We start from the raw sequence: 22096 nt of genomic DNA, 5'->3' as shown, positions 1-22096 counted from the left end.
CTAGATATTTTTTCTACTTTCACATTGGAGATGAGATTTCAATATCTCATTTCTTCATTTGATTGCTCATTTCTCAATATAATTGCTCATTTATTCATAGTAGTGCTAGTAAATTCGAATCGAATCATCTGTCTATTTACTCATTTCTTTGTTATACTGTTACTCATTTACTGATTTCTTCATCAAATTCCCGAGGCGCTCCCAAGATGAAGAAGATATTCACCATCGTGACCCAAATAATCAAAATCTCACTCGAATCTGTCTATATTAGGCTCACTTCCCGAGCACAAAATGTAAAATTCATGATCAGTTTTTACTTTCTGTCTACAGAAGCAGCTTTTGGAATAACACATTTTCTATTTCACAACATTACATCAAGTTGTACATTTAGGTAAGTTTATTGATTCTTTCCTCATTCAACGTGAATGCCAATTATCTTCGAGTTATTCGACTAACATTGTCAATTGTTATAGAGTTTACTTGTTCTGTACCATATACTGATCGGAAAATGTCTACACCACCCAACCAGAACGGTTCTGGCACTCACAAGGATAGGAAAGTTTCGGGAAATCCTAAAGTTCTACAATCCAGACCACAGGGAACTCTTCTTGTCACAGCTCAACTTGATCAAAGACTACCTGTTGCACCTCCTATCTCGGACAACACTCCACAACATTCATCTATGAATGATGACCAGCAACAAGTCCGAGACGTTACCACAGGACAGAACCCAGAGTCTGTACCTCCTTTCAATTTACCAAGTCTACCATCTCAGAGGCCTGATCCACAAAACCGTTTTGCCGACCCCTTCAAGTGGCAACCACTTCCAGGAGAGCCTCTGAGTCAAGTTCATGGCAGCTCCCTACAGCAAATTGACTGGAGACCACAGAGCTACGCGACATATAGTAATACCAGGAATGATAGTGCAGCTCATGCCAATCCTTTGGGTCCAGACATTTGGGAGGAGCAAAGTTACGCTAAAGATGGTGATGGCAACAGCCATGGTTCCCGTCTTTTCATTCCTACTCCAAATCCTCGAGGAGCAAGCTCAAGAATAAATCAGGTCGACTCTAATCAGCAACTACCTTCATTAGCACATGCTGTCCCACCGACCAAAAATAACTTCACCCAACGACCCCCTCCGTTAGCATCAGCTGCTCCAAAATCCAATAGGAAAAATGCTCCACGATTACCTTCATCATCACAGGCTAGCCAACCTGCCAACGTTAGATCTGCTCCAGAGTTTCCCGTATCATCGCAGGCTAATCCACCTACCAACACTAGCTCTGCCACACGACAATTTATATCAACCCCAGCTGTCACACAGCACCACCGATCAACACAAGATGTTCCATACCCCAGTACCAACTCTGCTCCACAACCACCGACACAAGCTCCCACTACTACCCTCGACCACATCCCTTCCGAAAAAGCCGAAGAGCTTCGAGATAGACTCTTCAAACTCACCTCCGACTACCAACGTCTCTACAGCGTCTTCATGTCCAGCGGAGACGCCAGCCCCAATGCCGCTCATTGGAATTCAATCGACATCGATCTTCCCTATCTCTTCGAAGTCCGTCAACAAATCGTCAGTTTCCTGGTTGCCACCAAGAGATTCGAGAAAGGAGAAGAAATAAAAGATCTGCAGGGATTCAAGGAATCTCAAAAGCCTTTCTTCAAGAATTTGGAGGACGCTGTCGGGGTTGCTGTTGAGAAGATGACTTGGTTGAGGAGAAATCTGGAGGGTCCGGATGGGTATGCTTATCAGCATCAAAATTGGTACTATCAGGTGATTGGGAATAATCCTCGGAGTGGTCGTCTGCCTTCTGCGAAGGGGAATAAGGGAGTTGAGGGTGGAGATGATGGAGGTGGTGGAAATGATGGAGATGCTGGAGATGCTGGAGATGCTGGAGATGCTGGACACGCTGGACACGCTGGAGATGGTGGAGAATCAATTGAGAAGGCTACAAGACATGGCGATGAACATGGCAATTTGGTATCTCCATCGTTAGACTCTGAGGATGAAAGAGAGATGGAAGCGGAGACGGGCATGAACATGTAGTGTTTAAAGGACTCAATGTGTGTTTGGTTTTGTTTCTGGTGGTTCTGTTTAGAGATTGAACTACCCTTGGATGTGACAGTTTCCTAGATACTGGTTATTCAGGGGATTTCAATATTTCTTCACTTTCCCCTGTTAGAGACGCCAGTTAGCATTTTCTCCCATTTCTTCCCAACGGTCTGGAAAATGAAAGGGAGGATTTGTTGTGGCTTTAGATACCTACCGACATATGATAATGAAAAATCTTGGCAATGAGAATCTTCTACATATTTATATTTCAGACTGTTGCAAATGCATAAGTTTGAGAGTAAAAATGTTTGAATAATGAACGATGTAGTATTATCAAGCTAACATTGAGTGCATGTCCAAAGATAAATCAGAAAATCAAGAATTTGTGAAACCCCTCCCTTTTTTTTGTCTTTTGTTGCTATGAGACGCAGAAAAATAGATTCGTCCAACGAAATAAGTAAACAAAGTGGATACATATTTTTTTGGTCTTTCGTTGCTATGGAACGAAGAAAAGTAGATCCAACAACCGAAATAACAAATCAAACTGGATACATAGGAAAGTGTGATATGTCATGTAGGTAAATCACTACAAAGGTCATTGAATAGTAGAGAAGATCAAACTAGGAAAAATTAAGAGACCAGCGGGGCACTCTTGAAGCACCAGAATAGCTCCGCAATTCCGAAACCAAGAAAAATTTCCATGAGAAAACAGCCGTCGCGCATAAGATGGATACTGGTTGCGAGTATGACACGTCAATTAATTACAGGCTGAGAATCAATTGTCCTTGAGACCACCGAGAAGGCGTTGTTGCCACATCAGAAATCCAAGGCCAGCTCTTCTGCACTCCTTTGCAAGTACTATGACATTCAAATGTTTCAGGCTGGGATAGTGATACCACAGATATATGAAATTGACAATGATCTGGCGAGTTTCTCCAAGAACTGAACCACGTTCTTCTTGAGAGTGATCTTTCACCATGTGTTCGAAAAGAACCTCTCGGTGGAAGTAGCCGCTGGCCTGGAACGAACATAACATGCAATTCTTTGTTCCATCGTCCAGATATCGATTGCCAGCGTCTTTAAAGAGGTTTCTTAGATGTTCTATCTCTTGTCGGCGATCAGAAAGCTCATGAGTAAGAAAGTGTGTTTGCATCTTGTATTTGTGGATGTCCTCTTGATCATCAGCTGTGACTCGCCAAGTACAGCCATTTGGTGCCAATGGGCAGGTATCACGACCTCTCAAACGCAGGCGATAGAGCCAAAATGGAACGGAGCGACTTCCAAAGACTGCATAATGTATGAAGTCAAGATTTGGCTGGGTGTCGTAGTCCATGTGGTGTCCCTTGGTCAGATGATCATTCAAGCCTGGGATTTCAAAGGGGGCAGACTGGCAATTCTCGATTAGGCACCGATAACTTCGCGAATTATCATGTTTTCGGAAGTGTTCCATGAACTTGTCTGCTCTTTTAAACGGCTTCGTAGTTCGATGACAGCCGTAAACAGGACAGACTACCTGGAAGTTTTGGGTGTGGATATTCTTGGTATGTCGCTTGAGTCTTGAACAACATTTCATTAGCTATACATTCGCTTTTTGTAATGCCAGGAAAATCGGAAGAATCGATGAGTAGACGTAGAATGATATTATTGCAACGAGTCAGGTTACTTACTCATATTTGCGCGGAAAAGTCTTTTTGCACCCTGGGTAGTCGCAACTCAGTCTGCCCTTTTGCCCTCTTAGAGCAACGTCGTGAGATCTGATATTTCATGTCTTAGCAAACATCCCGATTCTACATGTCATTGATGCTTACCCATGAGTTTCTCCTGGTAATTCTCGGGGACTTGGTGAAGATGACGGTGCAGTGGCTATCTGGCCGGGAATTCTTTCATCATTGACCAATGGGGTTGGGGGAAATTGTTCACTTAGATCACCAGCATCTATGAAGCCAGCCATCGATACCTCGACATTTGGTTCTGCCGGAAAAATCTTCCATTCGCCTGAGTCGAAGCTGACCCGCATATAAGCCTGAGGCTCTGGTACAAGTGTAGCAGCATATGAAGTGCTCAGAAGCGTAGTGTCTAAGGACTCTGGTAACGCTAGCTCACTAGTTTCGTTATTCTTTCTCTTCAAAAGATCGGTATTATAATCTGCGGCAGCACCGAAGTCATATGCTTGCTCGTCAATATCGTTATTCTTCCCCCAAAAGAGCTCGGCATTATGGTCTGCTGCAGCACCGAAGTCGTACACTTTCTCATTTAGTACATGTCCAAAGTAGCCCTAAAATTAGCGTGTCTTTTTTTTTGCCACTTACCTGGAATAATCCAATGATTCCAAAGTAAGAGATCGCCCTGCAGGGCTTCGGGTGTCACTCTCCATCTTATTGGAGAGAAGTTCTGAGAATAAGCAGCCACAAAAAAAGTGAGGCGAGCAAGCGAGTTTGATCGGTGAACGAAGTTCTGCGTATGAACAGAAAAACGGGTGCCAAAACTTCGAGAAATGGTAGTGGGAATAAGCTGGTATCTTATAATTATGATTTTGAAGACAGACCCTGCAATAGGGCGACGGCTTGAATGCAGAAGACAAACCAAGCCTTACAAGAATGTCGAGAGGCTTGCATGAGTCACGTGGATCTTACTTTCTCAACAGGGTCACATGCATAATCTTGATGGTTTGTGAGACGTCGAGTCGTCAGTTTTGTTGGAGCACCAGAAAACGACCGTTCATTTGTCACTGCATTTGCTCGCTGCTGTTAAAAGAAAGTTACCTAGGTATCCGGTATTTCCATGGGTCTAGATGTTGGACCCCTCAACTAACTCGAGATTCAATGTCTTAGCAGTTGTTACATTTTGTCTCTCATCAACGTGCACAACAATCCCGGAGCCCTAGTATGATCGTTCTTCGGTAGCCTGATGGGTGTCACACACTGTCAGAGATATCCGACGAGCTGTTATTTGGAGATATTTGAGATAAACCTGGTGGCATATGCGCAGTGAATCATGAAGATAGTGAAAAGATGCCAAAATATCACAGTCGATTTAGCTCTAAATTGACTGTTCACTTCATATAACGTTCTCATAAAAAAATCATGCTTTGAAGTGGAAGCTGAGTTCCATATTTTGACAAGGCTCCATGATGCCCCTTCCCTTCCTTGGATTGTATGGAATTGTTGCTCGTCGTCTTAATCCATAAGAGCGCGGGGAATCGAACGATTTTTAAAGATAAAGTGAATATATAATCATGCACGTCTTGATAGAACTTAAAATCCGAGCTTAGATTCCAGAACGCTGTCGCAAATATTTTTCAATTTCTTCCTGACGGACAACCTATCCTTAATAATGGCCACGAACAACTTTACCCCTTTTTTAGCTTCATATAATGAGCTTGTCGAGCAGTGGCGGTTGCGACTTCGTATACTAAAGGGCATGGAAAAGAAAGCAGTGGATGATGCAGAGCTTACACGGTTGATTTGGGTTTTCAAACAGTCTTGCGTTGAGTTTCAAAATTTTCAGGTTTGTTTGTGCGGGCTCTCCACTTCTGGGACGGCGATACTAATTTTTTCTCAGACCAAGTTGGATTACTTTAGCGCAGAATCTCCATCTGTTGATCTCTTCAATCACTGGCAAGAACTGAGCTCTGATTTCAATAAGATTCGAGCTTGTTTTGCTGCTCTTGAACTGAGCAATGACAGGTGCCACCGTTCCCGAATGGCTAAACCATCTCGTCTTACCACAGTCGATCCATCTCGCGCATCTGTCGATTTTCCCAATACTTATGACAGCAGATCGAATACTACCAATATGGGAGGCTCAAGGATCCTTAAGAAGAAGCCAAGAAAGCTCATAATCTCCATTCCTGTTCACATAGTCGAGGGTTCGTTTTTCGACGGGTCCAAAAAACCGCGGATTGTAACAAGAGAGCCGGGGGAGTTGACCTTGATCTTTCGAGTGAGCAAAGAGTATCTAAGCTTAAATTCACGACCTCCGGTAGATATGGAAGAGGAAATGCGACTTTGTGAGTATATCAGCATTCTTGTTTACTATCATATCTTGACTGATTCTGATTTCGTACCATAATAGCTGTTTTGCGGTGTCAGAAAGCCGAAGAAGAAGAGGCAAGGAAGCAAGCAGAGGCAACTGTGGAGGCAGCGCGGATAGCAGCGACTCAAAAATTAGAATTTGAAGCAAAAGTTCAAGCCGAACTTGAAGCAGAGGCCCAAGCAAAAGCTGCAGCAGAATCTCAGGCAAAAGCTGAAGAGGAAGCTCAACTTCAGCAGGCCGCCAGCCAAATTCCATTCAATTCTGATGATTCAGCTGGTCTGGAGAGCTGCAAGCAGGCTATCAGTGATGGCACTATGACTGCACCAATGTCAAGATTTCAAGCCCCTGACATGGAGGAAATTCGACAAGCTCTAATCACTACCACGAACCAGATGTACATCAGTCATAAACAAACAGCCAAAGCTTCCATGATCAAGCGCCGAGTTAGGAAGCAGCTCAACCTTGGTCAGAACTTCTTTGAGGAGAATGGTTGGCCAAAACGATGTGAAATAATCATTTTGAGGGCATTCAATGATGCATGGGTGAGTCTTCAACCAAGCACATGTCAAGCACAATTCAGAAATGGGCTTTAGACCTACTCTACAGTATACTAACTTGTTCGGTGTTCTGAATAGTCTTCTGGACTCTTGGGATATTAGATTTAGTCTGTGGGGAAAACTCGTTGATCTCTTTTATCTGAAGTGAGTCATGTCGAGATTACAAGATCCTTCCTATGCTAAATTTTCACTAGAATTCTTTAACGGCGCTGCTAGGTTATCATTTAGGGTTGGAGGCAGAAGTCTATGGAGTCGAGCAATCATTATCGTTACTTGCTAGGAATTGCGTCAATATGTTTTTGCGATTCGTGGTCACAGCTGGGAAAGGCATTCTCCACAGAATATTACATAACATCAATGGGAAAAGCTCATATACGTAGTCTCGAAAGTCAAAACGCATAGTTGATGTGAATGTGATAAAACCTCTCTTCATCTAGTGCAGAGCGCAATTGCAGGTATCTATGTGATGTAGACTGATCTTGACCCCGCGTTTGACGACACGGATTCACTTTACGCCATTCTGAGAATCCTCAAAATATCTTCTCCATTTCTTTTTTAGGAGATAAATAATCTTTATAAAAATCTTCGTGGAGTTATTAACTCACTCTTATTAATCTACCATTAAATTTCTTTCTCGAACAAATCATACTCGCCCGAATTGCAGTCAAAGAATATACAAAGATTGATTTTCTAGACAACACTCTCGTCTACTCTTAAATCTCAATTTCCCACATTAACAGTCAGGTTGGTAAAGCAGATATCATACTTCATTAAGACAAATATTGACTTTTTCACTATAGATTCTTATCATTGACCGACTTTCACGTCCATTGAACAATTCGAACCCCGCCTCATGTCGGCAGATCACCTCATCATTAAGTTACGCTACACCAAAAGCCAGCGCGAAATGATTGAAAAGGCCTTGAATAAGGAAATCATTGTAGCTCGAGAAGATGCCACTGGGGCCACTGGGGGCCAAAACATCAAGAATGATAGACAACCCAATGCACCTAACGAATCACTCATAATCGAAAAAGTGCTATCTCGAATCCGCAGGATTTTACGAAATAGAGACTGTCATGAAAATTTTGATAAATTCAGAGAATGTATCTCCTTTCTCGAACGTGTATTCGAGTGTATTGCCACAGAAGATGGAGCAGGAGGCTCTAGTGGTCAGCAACAATGGTCCGCGAAAGACAAAGATGGCAGGAAAGAGATTGAAGATTCAAAACTCAGAATTGCGCAATTGTTAGCGGAGAATGAGAAAGTAAAGGCTACAAACAACGAATTGATCTGCGACGTTGATAAGAATAAGGCTGAGCTTTCAGAACTGAGAGAGGAGGTGGGACGAGCCAGAGATAATGAGAGTAAGCTGGAGGAGATCACCAACAGTTTAGAGACTTCACGCAACTCCACAGATAAAGCTCTCAATGTCTTGACCTCTCTCAAGAAGAAAGACAATACATACCGAGAGCGTGTTGTTGCATTGAAGAACGAACTGAAGGCATGCAAAAGAGAGAGAGACGAGGCTCTAGAGAATTTGGACCATCAAACCGAGAGCTTCGAGAACGAACATAAGACCTTGATTGATGAGAACACGAAGCTAAAGGCGACACTAACAGGCTTCAAGAGAAAATTGAATTGTGTAATGGAGGATGTGGAGGATCCTATTTCTCGTAAAAAGAGGTAGACTAGATCGTTGCTCGAAATACCGGCTTCCAATGCTTTCTATCACAATTATGGTCTAGGGTTTATTTGCTTTGGTAAAGTGCTTTGAGGGTCAATTCAGAAGTTCTTTCAAGAAGAGTGTTGATGTTACTCGCACTCACAGTCATTATAGTTAAAGGGTTAGCGACACTAGTTTAGTACTTTCAAGCTATGAACTTCTGATCACGACTTCTTAAGACTCACTTCTAAATCTTGATTCGGTGCAAAGACTTCTGACGTTATATTGATACATAAAAGTCAGTTAGGAATCTCGAGGCCTACGTGAAACTTTTTCTTTTTATAGTCAATCATGGATTCTGGCCCAGATAGCGCAAAAGCGAGCATTCGGATGTTGAATCTCATCACGCGACATGATAATGTTCTATAAACTAAATCCAAGTGGTTCTGCCGACATTGAAACCATTTCATCGGCGTGCATCAGACGATATCAACGAGGCTATCACCAAATCTACTTGATACCTGATCACGTTATGTACACTATCCAAGGAAATACACTGTTTTATTCACAAAGCATATATTGCTGTATCAGAAGACACGAGAAAGTCATTTCTGCTTGATAATATTCTTTTTCTCTTTCGTCTTTTACTGTATTGAGGTAATTTCAATGTTCCCACAAAATTTAATTTGAAAGTGAATATATTCAACGCGTCGAACTAGGTAACTTAAATAACTGCCGAAAAAAACATTCACAACAACAATCACAACAACGCGCTTTCGCACCTTTGCTATTTCACAAGGCTGCGGTCAGTCATATTCTTGTGCCACAAATCGAACCTTGCCCAGGGGCCTATCGAAAAGCGAATAAGCGCATATTACCCCTCCTTCCTTAAAATGAAGCAATCCTCCCGCCGTGCGCCTGTTCAGCCGACAGACGAACCCAGCAACGCCATACACAGACTATCTGATGTGGTACCCCAGTTTCAGTCCCTCACCGCATCCTCTGCAGCCAATCAAGCCAAGACAGAATATCGTCGAGGTGAATTCCTTGAGCAGTTAGTCAGTCAGAAATATCCGACAGTGATCGCCGAGGAGAATATTCAGTTTATTCGTGATTCGTTCACCAGCTTCAACGAACAACTTGAGAAACTACATAGGGGTGTGCCATTAGTACCGACGGTACTCAGAAGAAGTGCTAGAAATATTAATGTCAACAATGGCATGAGTGCTAAAATGGATGGGGAGATGGCTATGGATGTTGATGTTGATGACGATAAAGATAGAGACTATAGTGAAGATGGTGGGACTGATTCTCCTCAACTCACCGCGGAACAGGAGGCAGAAGATGAGGAACACTGGCACCAAGCAGTAGATGCTCTCTCAATAGATACGACTATGACCAATTACTTTGTAGAAATGGGTTACCAAATGCCGCCTTCTCCGCCAAAGGAGGAATCGAAAGTACAAGGCCAGGAAGAACTTCGACTCCATAAGCGCAAGGCTCACTCAAAGAAGTGGGTACCAAGTCTTAACAAGAACAACAAACGTACCTCAATGCCACCACCTGATACCGAGCAGATGTTTCATAATCTATCCATACGCAATACTGTACCAGAACAAAATGTTGACACAACCGGTAACCTGGTTGGCGGTTCATTAGAGCCATCGCTTTCCAGTCCATCAATGCCTCCTCCCAAACGTGCCAAGACGGCGTCTTCATCCTCTGCCAGATCGCGTTTTGGACCCAAGCAACCTCCTCGCTGTGCCTCGTGTGTGCAAATGAAAAAGAACTGCGATCGTCAGACTCCTTGCGGAAGATGCTCTGGCATGCGCGATTACAAAGTGTGCATTCCATACTGGAGAGATTTGCAAAGAAATTCTGAAGCAGAGCAACGAGAGTTGGAATTCTGATTCTGGGTGCTTGTGTGCACTTGGTGTGAGTCTTTTGATTTTAGTGTTTGTGAAATAAGTGAACTGATTGGACTACTAGTAGACTGTACCCTGTTTCTCCCTTGAATACGATAGGCCATGATAGTGTTCATTAAGTGGAGGAACGAGATTTTGTCATCTTGTCGATAAGCTGCAGTGTGATTGGCGCATGTCTCACCTTCTTTCTTTGGAAAATTCATACTTGAGAAGGATATATGATCACCTGATGGCTTTTTGGCAGGCTATCCTAACATATGGAAGCACTTAGGTGTGGCCGTTCATGTGTTGGCACAGAGAATGATATTTCCTTTCTTTCATATTCTTTCCTTCGTAATAGATGTTTCTTTTCTTCACTCACGTAATTCCAGACCGTTCTAAGTCTCATGTCATGAATATAAGTAATGTAGATCATAGATAGAATGATATTTCGATGATATCAGCATATTTTGAGGCAATGCAGTGATATTCTGAAGTTTCATGATAACTATGTGCCTATGTCTCACTTCAATGATCATTCATGAGCTGGAAAGTAAATATTTGGTAAATATGATACCACAAGTTCAATTATCCTAAGTATAGCGACGATAGAAGCAAATCTCATAGAACATCATTCTACTCACCGCAATCTCTCCCACTTCTGGCGCAAACAATTTGGGTTCTACTCAGTTATTTGTAGGATTTTCACGTTTGCTGTAGTTCGATGCATTAAACAAGCAAACAATCTCATGATATATGAATACTTGCAACCACGGATCTACAAGTACATATCTTTCTCACAAGAAAATATCCATATTAGTGGTATACCTGCTTCATACCAAAGCAACATAAATGCAAATACTATTTCACCGCTTGCAAAATTTCTCGGTATACGAGGCTGACATCTAATCTGCCACTATTGGGATTTTTCTTTGTCATCTATTCTGCAAGAATAGTTAATTAATCTTTGATCTTGAAGAAAGCAAATTTCATTTTTTTCTCTAACTTCACTCAATGGTCCATGCGCTGTGCCCGTTCACTCTCAACAGTCCTCCTGAAAATACGCGAGCCAAACCACGCTAGCCCGTAATGGAATTGCTCTTGATTTCTTATTGGTTAAGCGAATCGCTATAAATCTAAACCACGCTAAATTGAATTCTGGAACTTGGTATAGTATCGCTGGCCAAATAATTCTTGTGCCCGACTACAACCTTTTTGATTTGATTACCCACGACCATCTCTGCGAGAAACTTCCTACATCCAGAACAATTTGGTAATCTCTACGATGGCTTCCTCAACCTTTTCCGACATGCTAAAATCTCCCTACCACCCCGATCACATTTTCGGTGACGAAGATACATGGTACGATGCTCCCGCCGACTTACCACAAGAAGAAATCGAAGAATATTTTGATGCTCTCGAGAACCATAATTGTGGTATCGGTTTGGCTGTGAGTAATCTGATTAATTTGATCTTACCTCTATGAAAGGCATCCTTTCTAACAGAGGCAAAGACCAATAGATTTGTCAACGATCCAGAATGGAATTATTGGCCTGTACTACCTACAGCCCTTCTTAACGACGACATCATCATCTTTGTTACAGACGAAAATCTCCGTCATGATGCTCCGGAATACATTCAACTTCAGGCTATTCGCGCAAAACTTTCGAAGTTACATGAGGATCATGAACGCGATATCCAGTTAGAAGACCACATTATTAGTATGACGCTCAAAAAGCTTTGGGCTATCACAGAAGCCTTATACGAGCCAGAAAATATTTATACTGGTTCTGATTACAAGAGAAAGAAAGATTTGGTACTGGAGAGAATTAATGAATGTTCTCGGGCAAAGGAACGTCTTGAAACCGAATACACCGACACCTTCTCAAAGCTTGCGAAGGAAGCGCGAGCAATCTCACAGGAATGGCAGAAGGATCGCAGGGAACTCGAAGCAGAATTGGCCGAACAACAGATGCGGGCGAACAACTCAGAGACACAAAATCGTCTCCAAAATTTACTGGGAGAGAAGGCGGAACTGGAAGGCAGATTGGTTTATCTTCAGGCCGACAATGAGTTACTTGAGACCCGCATGGATCACTTTCAAGAAGCTTATAAGCATCTTCGAAGAGTGAGAGAGGGTGTATTGGGAGAACAAAATCAGACCATGAATCGTGCGATCAAACAACGAAACGATGAAAGAATTCGAGTTCGAAATCTTCAAGCCCATCTCAGGGCTCACCGTGAAGCGATTATCCTCGAAAGACGTCAACGGAATATTGCGAGAGAGAACTGCAGTGCTTTGCTGAGTAATCTGGGTAGGGAAAGAGAAGAAATGACATTGGTGAAAAGAGATCTAGTTGAGGCGAGAGCTCGGGCAGATTATTTGAATCATGGAGTTGATCTGCTCAAAATGAGGTTGAGTGATCAAATAAACTGGAGTGATGTGCTGGAGATGCATGCAAGACAAGGAGAGGTATTCAACAGGATGGATGGAGCATGGGAGCCTTCAGTTTTTAAGCGTAGACTCGAAGAGTATGAGGATCGTGAGATGGAAGAGAGAGCAGCGAAACGTGCGCGTCGCCATTAGTGGTGTATGACTAATGACTCACATGATTGGTGTATTTCCTTGATGGCAGATAGATACAATGTTCAAGAATATTATATGATTAGTTGTACTCCTTTACATTGATACCACGACCAATTCTTTCAAGATCTTATTTCCTTCATGGTTGCCATAGTCAGACCTGCGATGTACTTAATTCTGCCATCAAACTTCATATTAACAAGCATGATTTTGGATTAAGGCACTATGCCGATTACTTTTCGTCTTCGAGAAAATATCCCATCATGAATTAGCGCATGGTTTCAAAATGTGATACAGAGAGCTTTTGAGACACTTCAATATATATACAGACCTGTGAGGTGGACTGGAGATACAAAACTACTTCAGCGACCTTTGTCGTTCTCAGAATTCGGATGCGAATAAGTCCCACTTGGCAGTTCAAGGGTTTCCGCAAATCCAACCACAGGTGTCTTTCTTGATATATATCTCAAAGTTCATCTTCGATATCAATCCTCTTTCATTCGTTCGTTGTTGCTCAGTTCTCTCATTCTACCATACACCTGTCCCAATCATCAACATTATCTACAACCGTGTCAATAAAAACTCCGACTGCTGTTGAAGCAAAAGTGGTGAATCATATGGCTACCCGCCACCATGATCAAGCTCAACCAGTACGAAGCCTCGCCGTATGCTCGAAAGGCAAATAGAATGATTCTCAAATTGACCGTGTTGAATAATACGGCATTTTCATTGTCGCTAATCACTCACAAACAGCCAGCGTCGCTGTACTATATGAGAGCGTACTGAAATATGATCTTTCATCTAACTTAAAAGCATTTCTTCGCGCCAGTTTGACTCTGATTCTTTACAATAAGTTTCTTGACATCGATTTGACTTGATAACAGAGAGAGTTTAACTTACAATTCCAAGACTCCAACACATCATTTCTTTACAATATCTAACAAGATACTTATCGGATCTACTACATCATTAACTATAAATACATCGATTATCACAATGTCTACTTCTTCTCGACCAAGAGACGCCGCCTCACAAACTGTTGAAGATATATTCTTCGATGCTGCCGAGGAGATATTCGAGGACGCCTTGGAGAACCAAGAGCTTAAATACATCGTAAGTTCGCCCTCACTCCCAGAAACATATCGCTTTTTCTAACTGCTTCACAGGAACCACATCCATATCTTGCCGATCCAGAGAAAAACTATTATCCAGATCTTCCAGCAATTTCCCTGCGAGATGAAATCCAAAATTTCAATGCTCAGGAACCAGCTCCCTATGACGAGGATGATCCTGAGTATGAAACGCTTGCGATGGTTGAGGATTTACTCACCGAATTACAAGAATATCACGAGACAAAGATGAGGCAGGAAGACAGCAAATATAGACGTGTTATGGCTCTCTATGAGAAAGTCATCAACCGCGCACATGATCCTTCGGAGATGCGTACACGTGAAGCTGTCATGAAGGAGAGAGCATTGTATGTCAGACGCCTGAACGAAATTGCGAGAACTCAGAAACTCCTGAACAGAGAGTACTTGGTTGAATTTAGAGAACTCAAACTGGATGGAGGTGCCATCATGGATAAATGGCATTCAAGACAAAGCTCGCTGGCTGCAGTCCCTCACAAGCTGGTCGTTGAAGAACATGTTCGCTGGACAATGCTTAGACAAAAGCAACTTGAGTACTTCCACGATAAGACGAAGAATCTGGTCAATGAACAGGCCAACCGAATCCGACAACTTGAGTATGCACTCGCGAGAGCCCAGCAGGCACCCGAAGATACTCCATACGACTATCATACGACGACTAGTGTTTTAGCTGACGCATATCAAATGATGTATCAGCAACGAGTGAACCACGGCGTCCAGAATGTTGTACAGCCCAGTGCAGTTTTGGGGCAATCCGATGATGTTGCAGCTCCAAATGGGCAAGAGCAAGTGAGTGCAGAAGAAAACCTTGCTCAAGCTCAACAACCACATGATTTCCAGAACCAAGGAAATACGGAGCTCGTGACGGATTCTGGGGAAATTGACCCATCTGCAATCGCAGATGGCCAACAAGAGGCCGTCCACAAAACAAACGTTCCTCAAGCAAGCCAAGCATGGAATTCTCAACACCAGAAAAGTTCAAATCTCGTGGACAACGCTGAGAAAAGCGGCGATGATACCATCTCAAATGGTCAAGCTGAAGTGATCGAAGAAGGAGAGATTGCTGAAGTAGAGCAGTCAGTCGATTTCCAACAGCAGGAGATTCCAGAGCCAGATACAAATCTGCCTCAGGATCAGTCTAACTTCATGACACCCAATGGCCAAGAAGAGCCTATCGCTACTGGAGCCAACATTTTCGAAGGACAGGAACATGCTGCTGACAACACACAAGTTGTCCAACAGCTAGCAAATCCTTTACCTACCCACCCTCTAGATGCTGCAGTCCCTATCATTCCAAATCAACAGGTAAAACAACACAGCTACGTCAATTTTATGGAATACGCTGAAGATCCAGGCCGCATGTACCCCTTACATTCTAGCGATCCAATCAAGAAAGCATGGGCCAGAAAGAAGTTGGATCTAGACTTTGAGAAGAAAAAGAAAGATACCATAGATGAGACCATGCAGACAGGAAGAAACGAGGCTGCATTGGAGAGGTGGGCCGAGACAGTCAATAATCTCTTCCAAGAAGCCTCATCAGATCGCCGTGCTACAAAGCACATGATCCAGGACTTCGACGAGAATGAAGAATCCGATGACGAGTATGGCCGCAAGCGCACTTTCGGCACATACGAAGAAGATGATGAACGTGAAGAGGAACACAGCAGAAAGCGTGTTCGCTCAATAAACACGGTAGGTTCACCATTACTTAACTATTGCCAAGAATTGTTACTAAATTAAATACAGATCCCTCGTGGTAGCCCGGCACCTTCACTTGTTTTTGAACCCACACCGGATGATTCCTCTGATGACGAAATGTGGGAAGAGCCAGCTACTGGATATGTTGGTCACGATGGCGTGTACTATGACCCAGATGGACGACGCCAACACACGCAGGCTGATGATGGACAAGAATATTTCGAGCATGATGTCAATGATGGCGGCTTCCCTGTCCGCGATTATACTCCACCTTCGCCACAGCAGCAAAACCCAAGCCCTTCAAGTGCTCCGGCTTCGAGAATCAGATCATATGCTTCGAGATTCGCTGCCACTAGGCGCAATGGTTCAGCACCCGCTAGACTTAGAAGGGAGCGAATGCTACGAAGTCAATGGAGTGAATGGCAGAATAACCGAAGTAGCCCAAAATAGGAACTCTATTGACGACATGGGAGTTCAGGTTGAGAAGATGTCGCAGGCTTGATTGTGGGGGCTAGGTATGGGCTATGGGTCGCAAGATTAATGAAAAGTTATGGCAAATCACTTCGGGATGACTTGGGATCTTGTAATTGTATTAAGACATGGGGGCATTTTGGGGATAAAGGGATGATTATTGAAAAGTGGTGGAGGTATTTGGGACATCGCGAGCTTGTGTAGTCACTACAAGGAAGGCTGGTAGCATGGCCATATAATATCTGTGAGAAAATTCTTTCCTGATGGCCCTCAGTTCGCATAAGGCAGGAATGGTTGATTCTTCTTGCCCCTCACTTTTGTTATTTCTTTGCTCTTGCTTTTTGCTTTAGTTTTTACACAGCGGCAGGAATGATACATATACATACATGTATCTAAATAGCATAAAATGGAAGGAATCACCTTCTCCCAAAAAAATACATATCAAAATTCAAGTCCTCTTCTGCTTAATCTCGTGAACAACAATTAATTAAATCTTCTCATTTCAACCATCCACAATAACTTTGGGTAGAATAATATTGTTTAATTCATTCCTGTTCAAAATAGTCTTCACAGCTTAATCAACTCGAACGTCAAGTCTAAGCTACACGATGGCTGAACTGACTCAGTGCCCCAAGCCTGGCTTCTGGGCTGTCTTCATGGGACTGGCTGAGCAGGCTGTCTGGTATGTTTTCATTGCTCTCAGAATAGAATTAATCGTGACTAAGACATTCCTCATGCTAACCATTCATCAAAGTGACCCCTCAGAATTCAGCAATAAAGAAATTGCGGAAACGGTTGCCTCACTCAGTATCGAGAGTACAATGTCTCCACTTCCATTTGAGATTTCACAAATTCTTACGATGGTGCTCGGCTTCATGGTATTAATGCAATCATCTCTCCTCACGAGTCCATCGAATCTTTTGTGGTTGATGAAATCCATCTTTTCGATTTTATACGAGTACATCTTGAAACCTTACATTACGTTCTTTCAACTCGTCGGTCCTGGTAAACTTCTTTATCTTGCCGTCGAAACATCGTCAATTTTCCTTCTCATCGCTTTCTATTATCTATACCGTGGTTCTATTGCAGGCTTGGGATACGGAGTCAAACTTCACAGACCCAGAGAGGCACAAAGTATCACTGAAATCCCGAACATTGCTCCAAATTGTCAACTCAGAGAATGCACTATCTATCTCTCGGCATGGTGTAACATGCCTTTCAACTTGAGAGCTATGAAGACCAACATAGTAAACAAGTTCGGCGATAAAATAGAGGTTTATAAAGGAGATGAAAAATTCCATTTGGGATGGAAAAGGAGAGTCAGGTTTATTTCTACGGAATACATTCCCATATTCAAAGAGATGGTAGGAAATCTATGTGCCCGTCTCAGATGGACTCATGCAGCTCTTTTATTGCTGCTTGTGTTGATCATACAGATACCAGCCGTGTCAACGAATGCTCAGTTAATACCAGGCATTGTTCTTCAGTGCCCTGGTTTGGCGGCAGGAGTGTTTTCCACCTGCTATCGGTATATGGAAGCAGCTGTGATAAAGAAGGCTCAATTAGTACCAGGAATTTACAATCAATGCCTCGTTGCGGCAAAAGAAGTACTCCTCCTCGGCTACCAGTATCTGAGAAAATCCTTTTTGGAGTCTACGGCGAGATATCGCAACCTCGACTATGAAAGTATGAATGAAGGACTCCGTAAAGAGAGAAGGAGCGAAGCTATGCGTGCGGTGGAAGTGGGCGATGAGTATGAAGTTGTTTATGACAGGACACAAGCTTTCATTGCGCGCTTCCGGAATGTCAATAACATAGTGCGAGATGGATTATTCAATTTGCTTTGGGTTTGGTTTCTTTTTAGCTTTTTGCCATGGATACGCCATGTTTTGCGAGAAAGAAATCGTCGAGCTGTAGAGGGACGCAGGACGGAAAGACCTTAGAAGCAGAGAAAAGGCAAAATAATGTGTGTTTGGTTGTTAGGACGCCTGTTTAGGCCAGCGAGTTATGAACTAGGTTTATGATGAGATCTTCAGAGGGATTCATGTTTGACGTTCGCCTCAATAGTAATTGTTAGAGCTAGTAAATAGAAAACAACAACAGCGTTGGAAATTTCCATAGATTTCTCTCCTGTCGAAAAAATGTTGCACAGTGGACTGGAGAAAACTGGATGGTGCATGGGATCTGCTGAATCACGATTTTTTTGTATTACTGATGCTTATGCAGACAGGCTCAAGAGTTCAATAGACTTTCCATGCTTCACTCAAAGCTCAAGAAATGACTCATTTGTCACCACATATAATTACAAGCGCACATGATATCTTCACCATATCGTTCATCATCCCTAAAAGTTGCAAGTATCAAGTAAATTAATTCATGTACGTATGAATCTTTCTGCATACTACTCTTCACCGCCATGGACCAAGCACTCAACACCCTACCTCTCGAATACCCCTCTCAGCCTTACTGCAACGTTCCATTAAGCACCAAGTTTCTACTCGAGCTTCCTACATACACCGTCTTGGGATACTCGCTAATAAACCAATTTTGGGTTACCGGATCCCAGTTACTGATATCACGTCTCGTGATGCCGTATCTGAAGGTATCGGATTCGTGGGGTTCGAGCTCCATGTCGTCGAAGCCGCGGAGAACGATTTTGGGGTCGGTGGGTCCGCCGAGGGATATGTACTAGGTGGTGGGGTTAGTGGGTTGTGTAGTTGTGTGGTGGTATGGGAGGGGAGGGGATAGGGGGGGAGGGAGGAAGAGAAAGTAGCGGGGAGCTTACAAGTTGGGGAATTTCGGTTCCAGCAATCTTGCCTGTGTTCTTGATTGTAGCAGTAACGGTATAAAGCACATCATACAAACCAGGATTGCCACCCGGTTCACCACCAGCAGCGAGAAGAGGTTGTGGGGTGCTATCCTTTGAATGAGGAGGAGCTTGATCGCTTTGATTTGCGACCACAGGACCATCAAGATAAGGATACACATAAAGAGGAACCTTGTGGAATCCTGGTGGGAATTGGGCAGCTGATGCATTGTAATTGATTTTACCAAATGTTGGAGCTGATGATGTTTGTCCTTTGGTGGGTGTGTAAGGGCGAGCATGCTTGCTTTGAATGCGCAAGTCAGAGTATGAGAACGTGGTATATGAAAGACCGAAACCGAATTCGTAGGATGGCTCGATATTCTTGGCGTCGAAGTGACGATAGTCAATGAATACACCTTCCTTGTAGTTCTGTTGTGGATCCGGAGAGGAGATGGTGTAATCGACATCTACACCCCAATCTTCACGAGACTTTCCCCATGTGAAGATGGACTTTGCTTGTGGGTTAACTTCACCGTATAAGACGTCTGTAATTGAGTTTCCGGATTCTTGACCAGGTAAACCAGCCCACAGGATGGCAGTTACATTGGGATGATTCTTGTATGCCTCAATAATAACGGGTCCGATTGTGTGGAGGACAATAATCGTGTTTTTGTTGATAGATGCAACAAGATCAATAACAGCATCTCCATTACCCCATAATGTGAGATTATTTCTGTCTCCTTGGTTGCCGTCGACTGTAATAAAAGCTTCTCCACCATTTGCATTGGCGAAGACTAGTGCTACATCAGCACCTGTTGCAGCTGCAGTGATAACGGCGAAATCGTAATTGTCGCTGACGTTTCTAACGATGGTCGAACTATGACCATATCCTTCTCCTGCCTTGGCTTTCAATGCTGTGACTGGAGATATCAAATAAGGAAAGTTTGCAGTGCCAGAACCCCAACCCTAAAGTAAGAAACACGGTTAGTGGATTTCATCAATCAGGTTCTGAATGGGGAGCATACCATTGCAAGCGTGCCAATATTACAACCTCGATCTCCACAAGCGTTTGGGCCACCTGGGTTATCATGGGCATCTTCTCCAATAATAGCCAAGGTCTTTGGATTTTTCAATGGCAATGCACCTTTCGTGTTCTTCAATAGAACGGTCGACTTTGCACCAATTTCGCGAATGAGTGGGGCATGATCACCTTGCACATTGACATGTTGGTTAATTTGGGTGAAGTCTTCGTTAGCCAGGGGATGTTGATAACCATAGGTACTGAGATTCCAAGAATTGAAGTTCACTGGAACTTTGGCTGTATCTCTGCCAACTTTATAGTATGCGGACATGATTCGAACAACCATATCATCAAGACGCCATTGAGGAATGGTTCCATTTAATACGGCGTTGGTCAGATGAGTTCCCCAGTAAGTGTTACCTGAAGCAAGATTTTGATCTCCAGCCATGGTCATACTAAGTAAAATTAGCTCAGATTCCTTCTGTGAAGATGAGAAAACTTACTCAAGCCCGGCCAATGCACTAGCAACTCCAGAATGCTGTGCCCACCAATCACTCACAACTAGTAAATGCTATTAGCCTATACTTATGTCAACAATTCTAAGTACATACCAAAACCTTGAAAGTCCAATTCATTTTTCAACAAGTAATTAAGGGTCCAACTATTCTCTGATCCATAACTTTGATTAATACGATTGTAGGAACACATGACGGCACCGGCACCTGCGCGAACAGCATCTGCGAATGGCCTGTACAATCATTAACTACATCCCGAGATGATATATTTGACACTCACCATAAATAAAGTTCGTGCATGGTCTTATCATCCACATTTGCGGATAATGCAGCATTTCCGGGGCCAGGCTCCCTGAAATGTTCTTGCTCATTCATAATAAAATGTTTAGCGCAAGCGACGACTCCAGCATCCTCTGCAAGAGAGAAATTGTTAGCATTCATCCTCGTATGTGAAATTTTGAAGACAGAAAGTTGTTAAAAGGGATAAGCAGTCTTACGAATTCCTTCAATTGTTGCCATCATACTAACTCCTGTAAGAACAGGGTCTGGGCTGAAACCTTCCCAATTCCTTCCACCTGCCGGTACTCTTCCAATTGGACCTATTCCAGACTGATTAGATCCAGCATTGAATAATATGGCAAATTGCTTACCAGCTACAGGGCCCAATTGAACATCGATACCCTTTCCCCGATGTTCCTGGCCCATAGCAATACCTCGAGCATTAATCAAGTCATAACTCCATGTTGCAGCAGCATTAATTCCAGCAGGGAACGCAGAATTCTGATCAGCTAGTCATCACGCGTCAGTCATTATATAGTCTTCATGTTGCAAGGGAACTGACTAAATCGAATGCCGAGAGGAGAATCTTGGAGGCAAAGTCCCGGGAAACCCAATCGTGGAATTGTACCAGTATTTCCTACACAAGATTCACCTTCCCAACCAACACCGGTGGTAAGGTTAACTTTCTCAAGGAGAGTGAGCTGGCTAACAAATTTTTTTGCTTTGGCGTATGCATCTGCCCAATCACCATTGCCATTCATCCATGGAGATGGATAACTAGGAGGAGAGAAATCTCCATCGTTTTGAGCAAACGCAGAGGTTGCAAAGAATACAGCTGATGTAAACAATACTAAGAGCTTCATTTTCGTAGCAATTGCTCGAGAGCTTTCTGGAGATGAAAGAGAGAAAATAGAAAATTCTGGGGTCCCTCCTTCCTCTTTAAGAGAAAAATGGTAGGGATTTGCATTGAGCTGAGAGGGAAATTACGAGGGTCATAGTGAATACTGAGGGTAATAAAAAATCTCCTCCGCATATGAATCATATCGTAATTGGACTTTCGTGCAGCGTGGTAATTTCACACGGCATCATGCATATGGCTCGGGTAATCTAAACTAGCTATAGCTTCATCTGCACGTTTCCGTGTCAAATTGGAAGACTATGAACTCACATAGCTCTTCCCCAGATTATCAAATTAAAGTAAAATTTCCTTGTATATACCCGATGGCGGGACCCAAAAGTCTGGGGTTACTGGGGTCTAGCTTCGGAGGCTAGGAATGACTTTGTTCCTATCTATATGAATGGCTCGAGCGACGAGCTGCTCCGAATGTGCACCAACAAGAACAC

At 43.1% G+C, this 22096-nt stretch overlaps 9 protein-coding genes across 9 annotated transcripts; 7 read left to right on the top strand and 2 right to left on the bottom strand.

Annotated features, from left to right (window-relative positions):
* Positions 1-508: 508 nt before the first annotated feature.
* Positions 509-2062, top strand: EAE98_012283 (uncharacterized protein; the record flags this gene model as incomplete). Its single annotated transcript, XM_038959908.1, has 1 exon — positions 509-2062. One exon carries the CDS (start codon positions 509-511, stop codon positions 2060-2062), a length of 1554 nt encoding a protein of 517 aa, XP_038803749.1.
* Positions 2063-2371: 309 nt separating this feature from the next.
* EAE98_012282 (uncharacterized protein) lies at positions 2372-4534 on the bottom strand. The gene is made up of 3 exons (XM_038959907.1): positions 3877-4534; positions 3736-3822; positions 2372-3624 (listed from the first exon to the last, which is right to left on the bottom strand). The coding sequence occupies exons 1-3, from the start codon at positions 4083-4085 to the stop codon at positions 2844-2846; spliced, it is 1077 nt and encodes a 358-aa protein (XP_038803748.1). The 5' UTR covers positions 4086-4534; the 3' UTR covers positions 2372-2843.
* Positions 4535-5260: 726 nt separating this feature from the next.
* On the top strand, positions 5261-7008 carry EAE98_012281 (uncharacterized protein). The gene is made up of 5 exons (XM_038959906.1): positions 5261-5575; positions 5630-6077; positions 6143-6645; positions 6739-6804; positions 6855-7008. Exons 1-4 carry the CDS (start codon positions 5402-5404, stop codon positions 6760-6762), a joined length of 1149 nt encoding a protein of 382 aa, XP_038803747.1. The 5' UTR covers positions 5261-5401; the 3' UTR covers positions 6763-6804; positions 6855-7008.
* A 505-nt stretch (positions 7009-7513) lies between these two features.
* On the top strand, positions 7514-8350 carry EAE98_012280 (uncharacterized protein; the record flags this gene model as incomplete). The annotated part of the gene is made up of 1 exon (XM_038959905.1): positions 7514-8350. The coding sequence occupies one exon, from the start codon at positions 7514-7516 to the stop codon at positions 8348-8350; it is 837 nt and encodes a 278-aa protein (XP_038803746.1).
* Positions 8351-9219: 869 nt separating this feature from the next.
* EAE98_012279 (uncharacterized protein) lies at positions 9220-10236 on the top strand (the record flags this gene model as incomplete). The annotated part of the gene is made up of 1 exon (XM_038959904.1): positions 9220-10236. One exon carries the CDS (start codon positions 9220-9222, stop codon positions 10234-10236), a length of 1017 nt encoding a protein of 338 aa, XP_038803745.1.
* A 1279-nt stretch (positions 10237-11515) lies between these two features.
* Positions 11516-12817, top strand: EAE98_012278 (uncharacterized protein; the record flags this gene model as incomplete). The annotated part of the gene is made up of 2 exons (XM_038959903.1): positions 11516-11680; positions 11744-12817. The coding sequence occupies 2 exons, from the start codon at positions 11516-11518 to the stop codon at positions 12815-12817; spliced, it is 1239 nt and encodes a 412-aa protein (XP_038803744.1).
* Positions 12818-13810: 993 nt separating this feature from the next.
* EAE98_012277 (uncharacterized protein) lies at positions 13811-16110 on the top strand (the record flags this gene model as incomplete). The annotated part of the gene is made up of 3 exons (XM_038959902.1): positions 13811-13927; positions 13981-15654; positions 15709-16110. 3 exons carry the CDS (start codon positions 13811-13813, stop codon positions 16108-16110), a joined length of 2193 nt encoding a protein of 730 aa, XP_038803743.1.
* A 629-nt stretch (positions 16111-16739) lies between these two features.
* On the top strand, positions 16740-18074 carry EAE98_012276 (uncharacterized protein; the record flags this gene model as incomplete). The annotated part of the gene is made up of 2 exons (XM_038959901.1): positions 16740-16813; positions 16886-18074. The coding sequence occupies 2 exons, from the start codon at positions 16740-16742 to the stop codon at positions 18072-18074; spliced, it is 1263 nt and encodes a 420-aa protein (XP_038803742.1).
* A 520-nt stretch (positions 18075-18594) lies between these two features.
* On the bottom strand, positions 18595-21615 carry EAE98_012275 (uncharacterized protein; the record flags this gene model as incomplete). The annotated part of the gene is made up of 9 exons (XM_038959900.1): positions 18595-18819; positions 18917-19903; positions 19963-20413; positions 20462-20519; positions 20570-20706; positions 20754-20886; positions 20971-21072; positions 21124-21261; positions 21315-21615. 9 exons carry the CDS (start codon positions 21613-21615, stop codon positions 18595-18597), a joined length of 2532 nt encoding a protein of 843 aa, XP_038803741.1.
* Positions 21616-22096: the final 481 nt, after the last annotated feature.

The sequence above is a fragment of the Botrytis deweyae genome (genome assembly GCF_014898535.1).
Source record: "Botrytis deweyae strain B1 chromosome Unknown BDEW_062, whole genome shotgun sequence".
Taxonomy (NCBI): domain Eukaryota; kingdom Fungi; phylum Ascomycota; class Leotiomycetes; order Helotiales; family Sclerotiniaceae; genus Botrytis; species Botrytis deweyae.
Note: the sequence above shows the minus strand (reverse complement) of the source record. Positions and strands in the feature narration are given on the sequence as shown.

Excerpts from the sequence above, each read along its gene's own strand:
- EAE98_012282 (XM_038959907.1), bottom strand. The coding sequence starts at position 4,085 with ATGCGGGTCAGCTTCGACTCAGGCGAATGGAAGATTTTTCCGGCAGAA. Across the intron at positions 3,823-3,876 it reads TTACCAGGAGAAACTCATGG|ATCTCACGACGTTGCTCTAA; the intron begins GTAAGCATCAAT and ends ATGAAATATCAG. Across the intron at positions 3,625-3,735 it reads ACTTTTCCGCGCAAATATGA|ACTCAAGCGACATACCAAGA; the intron begins GTAAGTAACCTG and ends ATGTTGTTCAAG.
- EAE98_012281 (XM_038959906.1), top strand. The coding sequence starts at position 5,402 with ATGGCCACGAACAACTTTACCCCTTTTTTAGCTTCATATAATGAGCTT. Across the intron at positions 6,078-6,142 it reads GGAAGAGGAAATGCGACTTT|CTGTTTTGCGGTGTCAGAAA; the intron begins GTGAGTATATCA and ends GTACCATAATAG. Across the intron at positions 6,646-6,738 it reads GGGCATTCAATGATGCATGG|TCTTCTGGACTCTTGGGATA; the intron begins GTGAGTCTTCAA and ends TGTTCTGAATAG.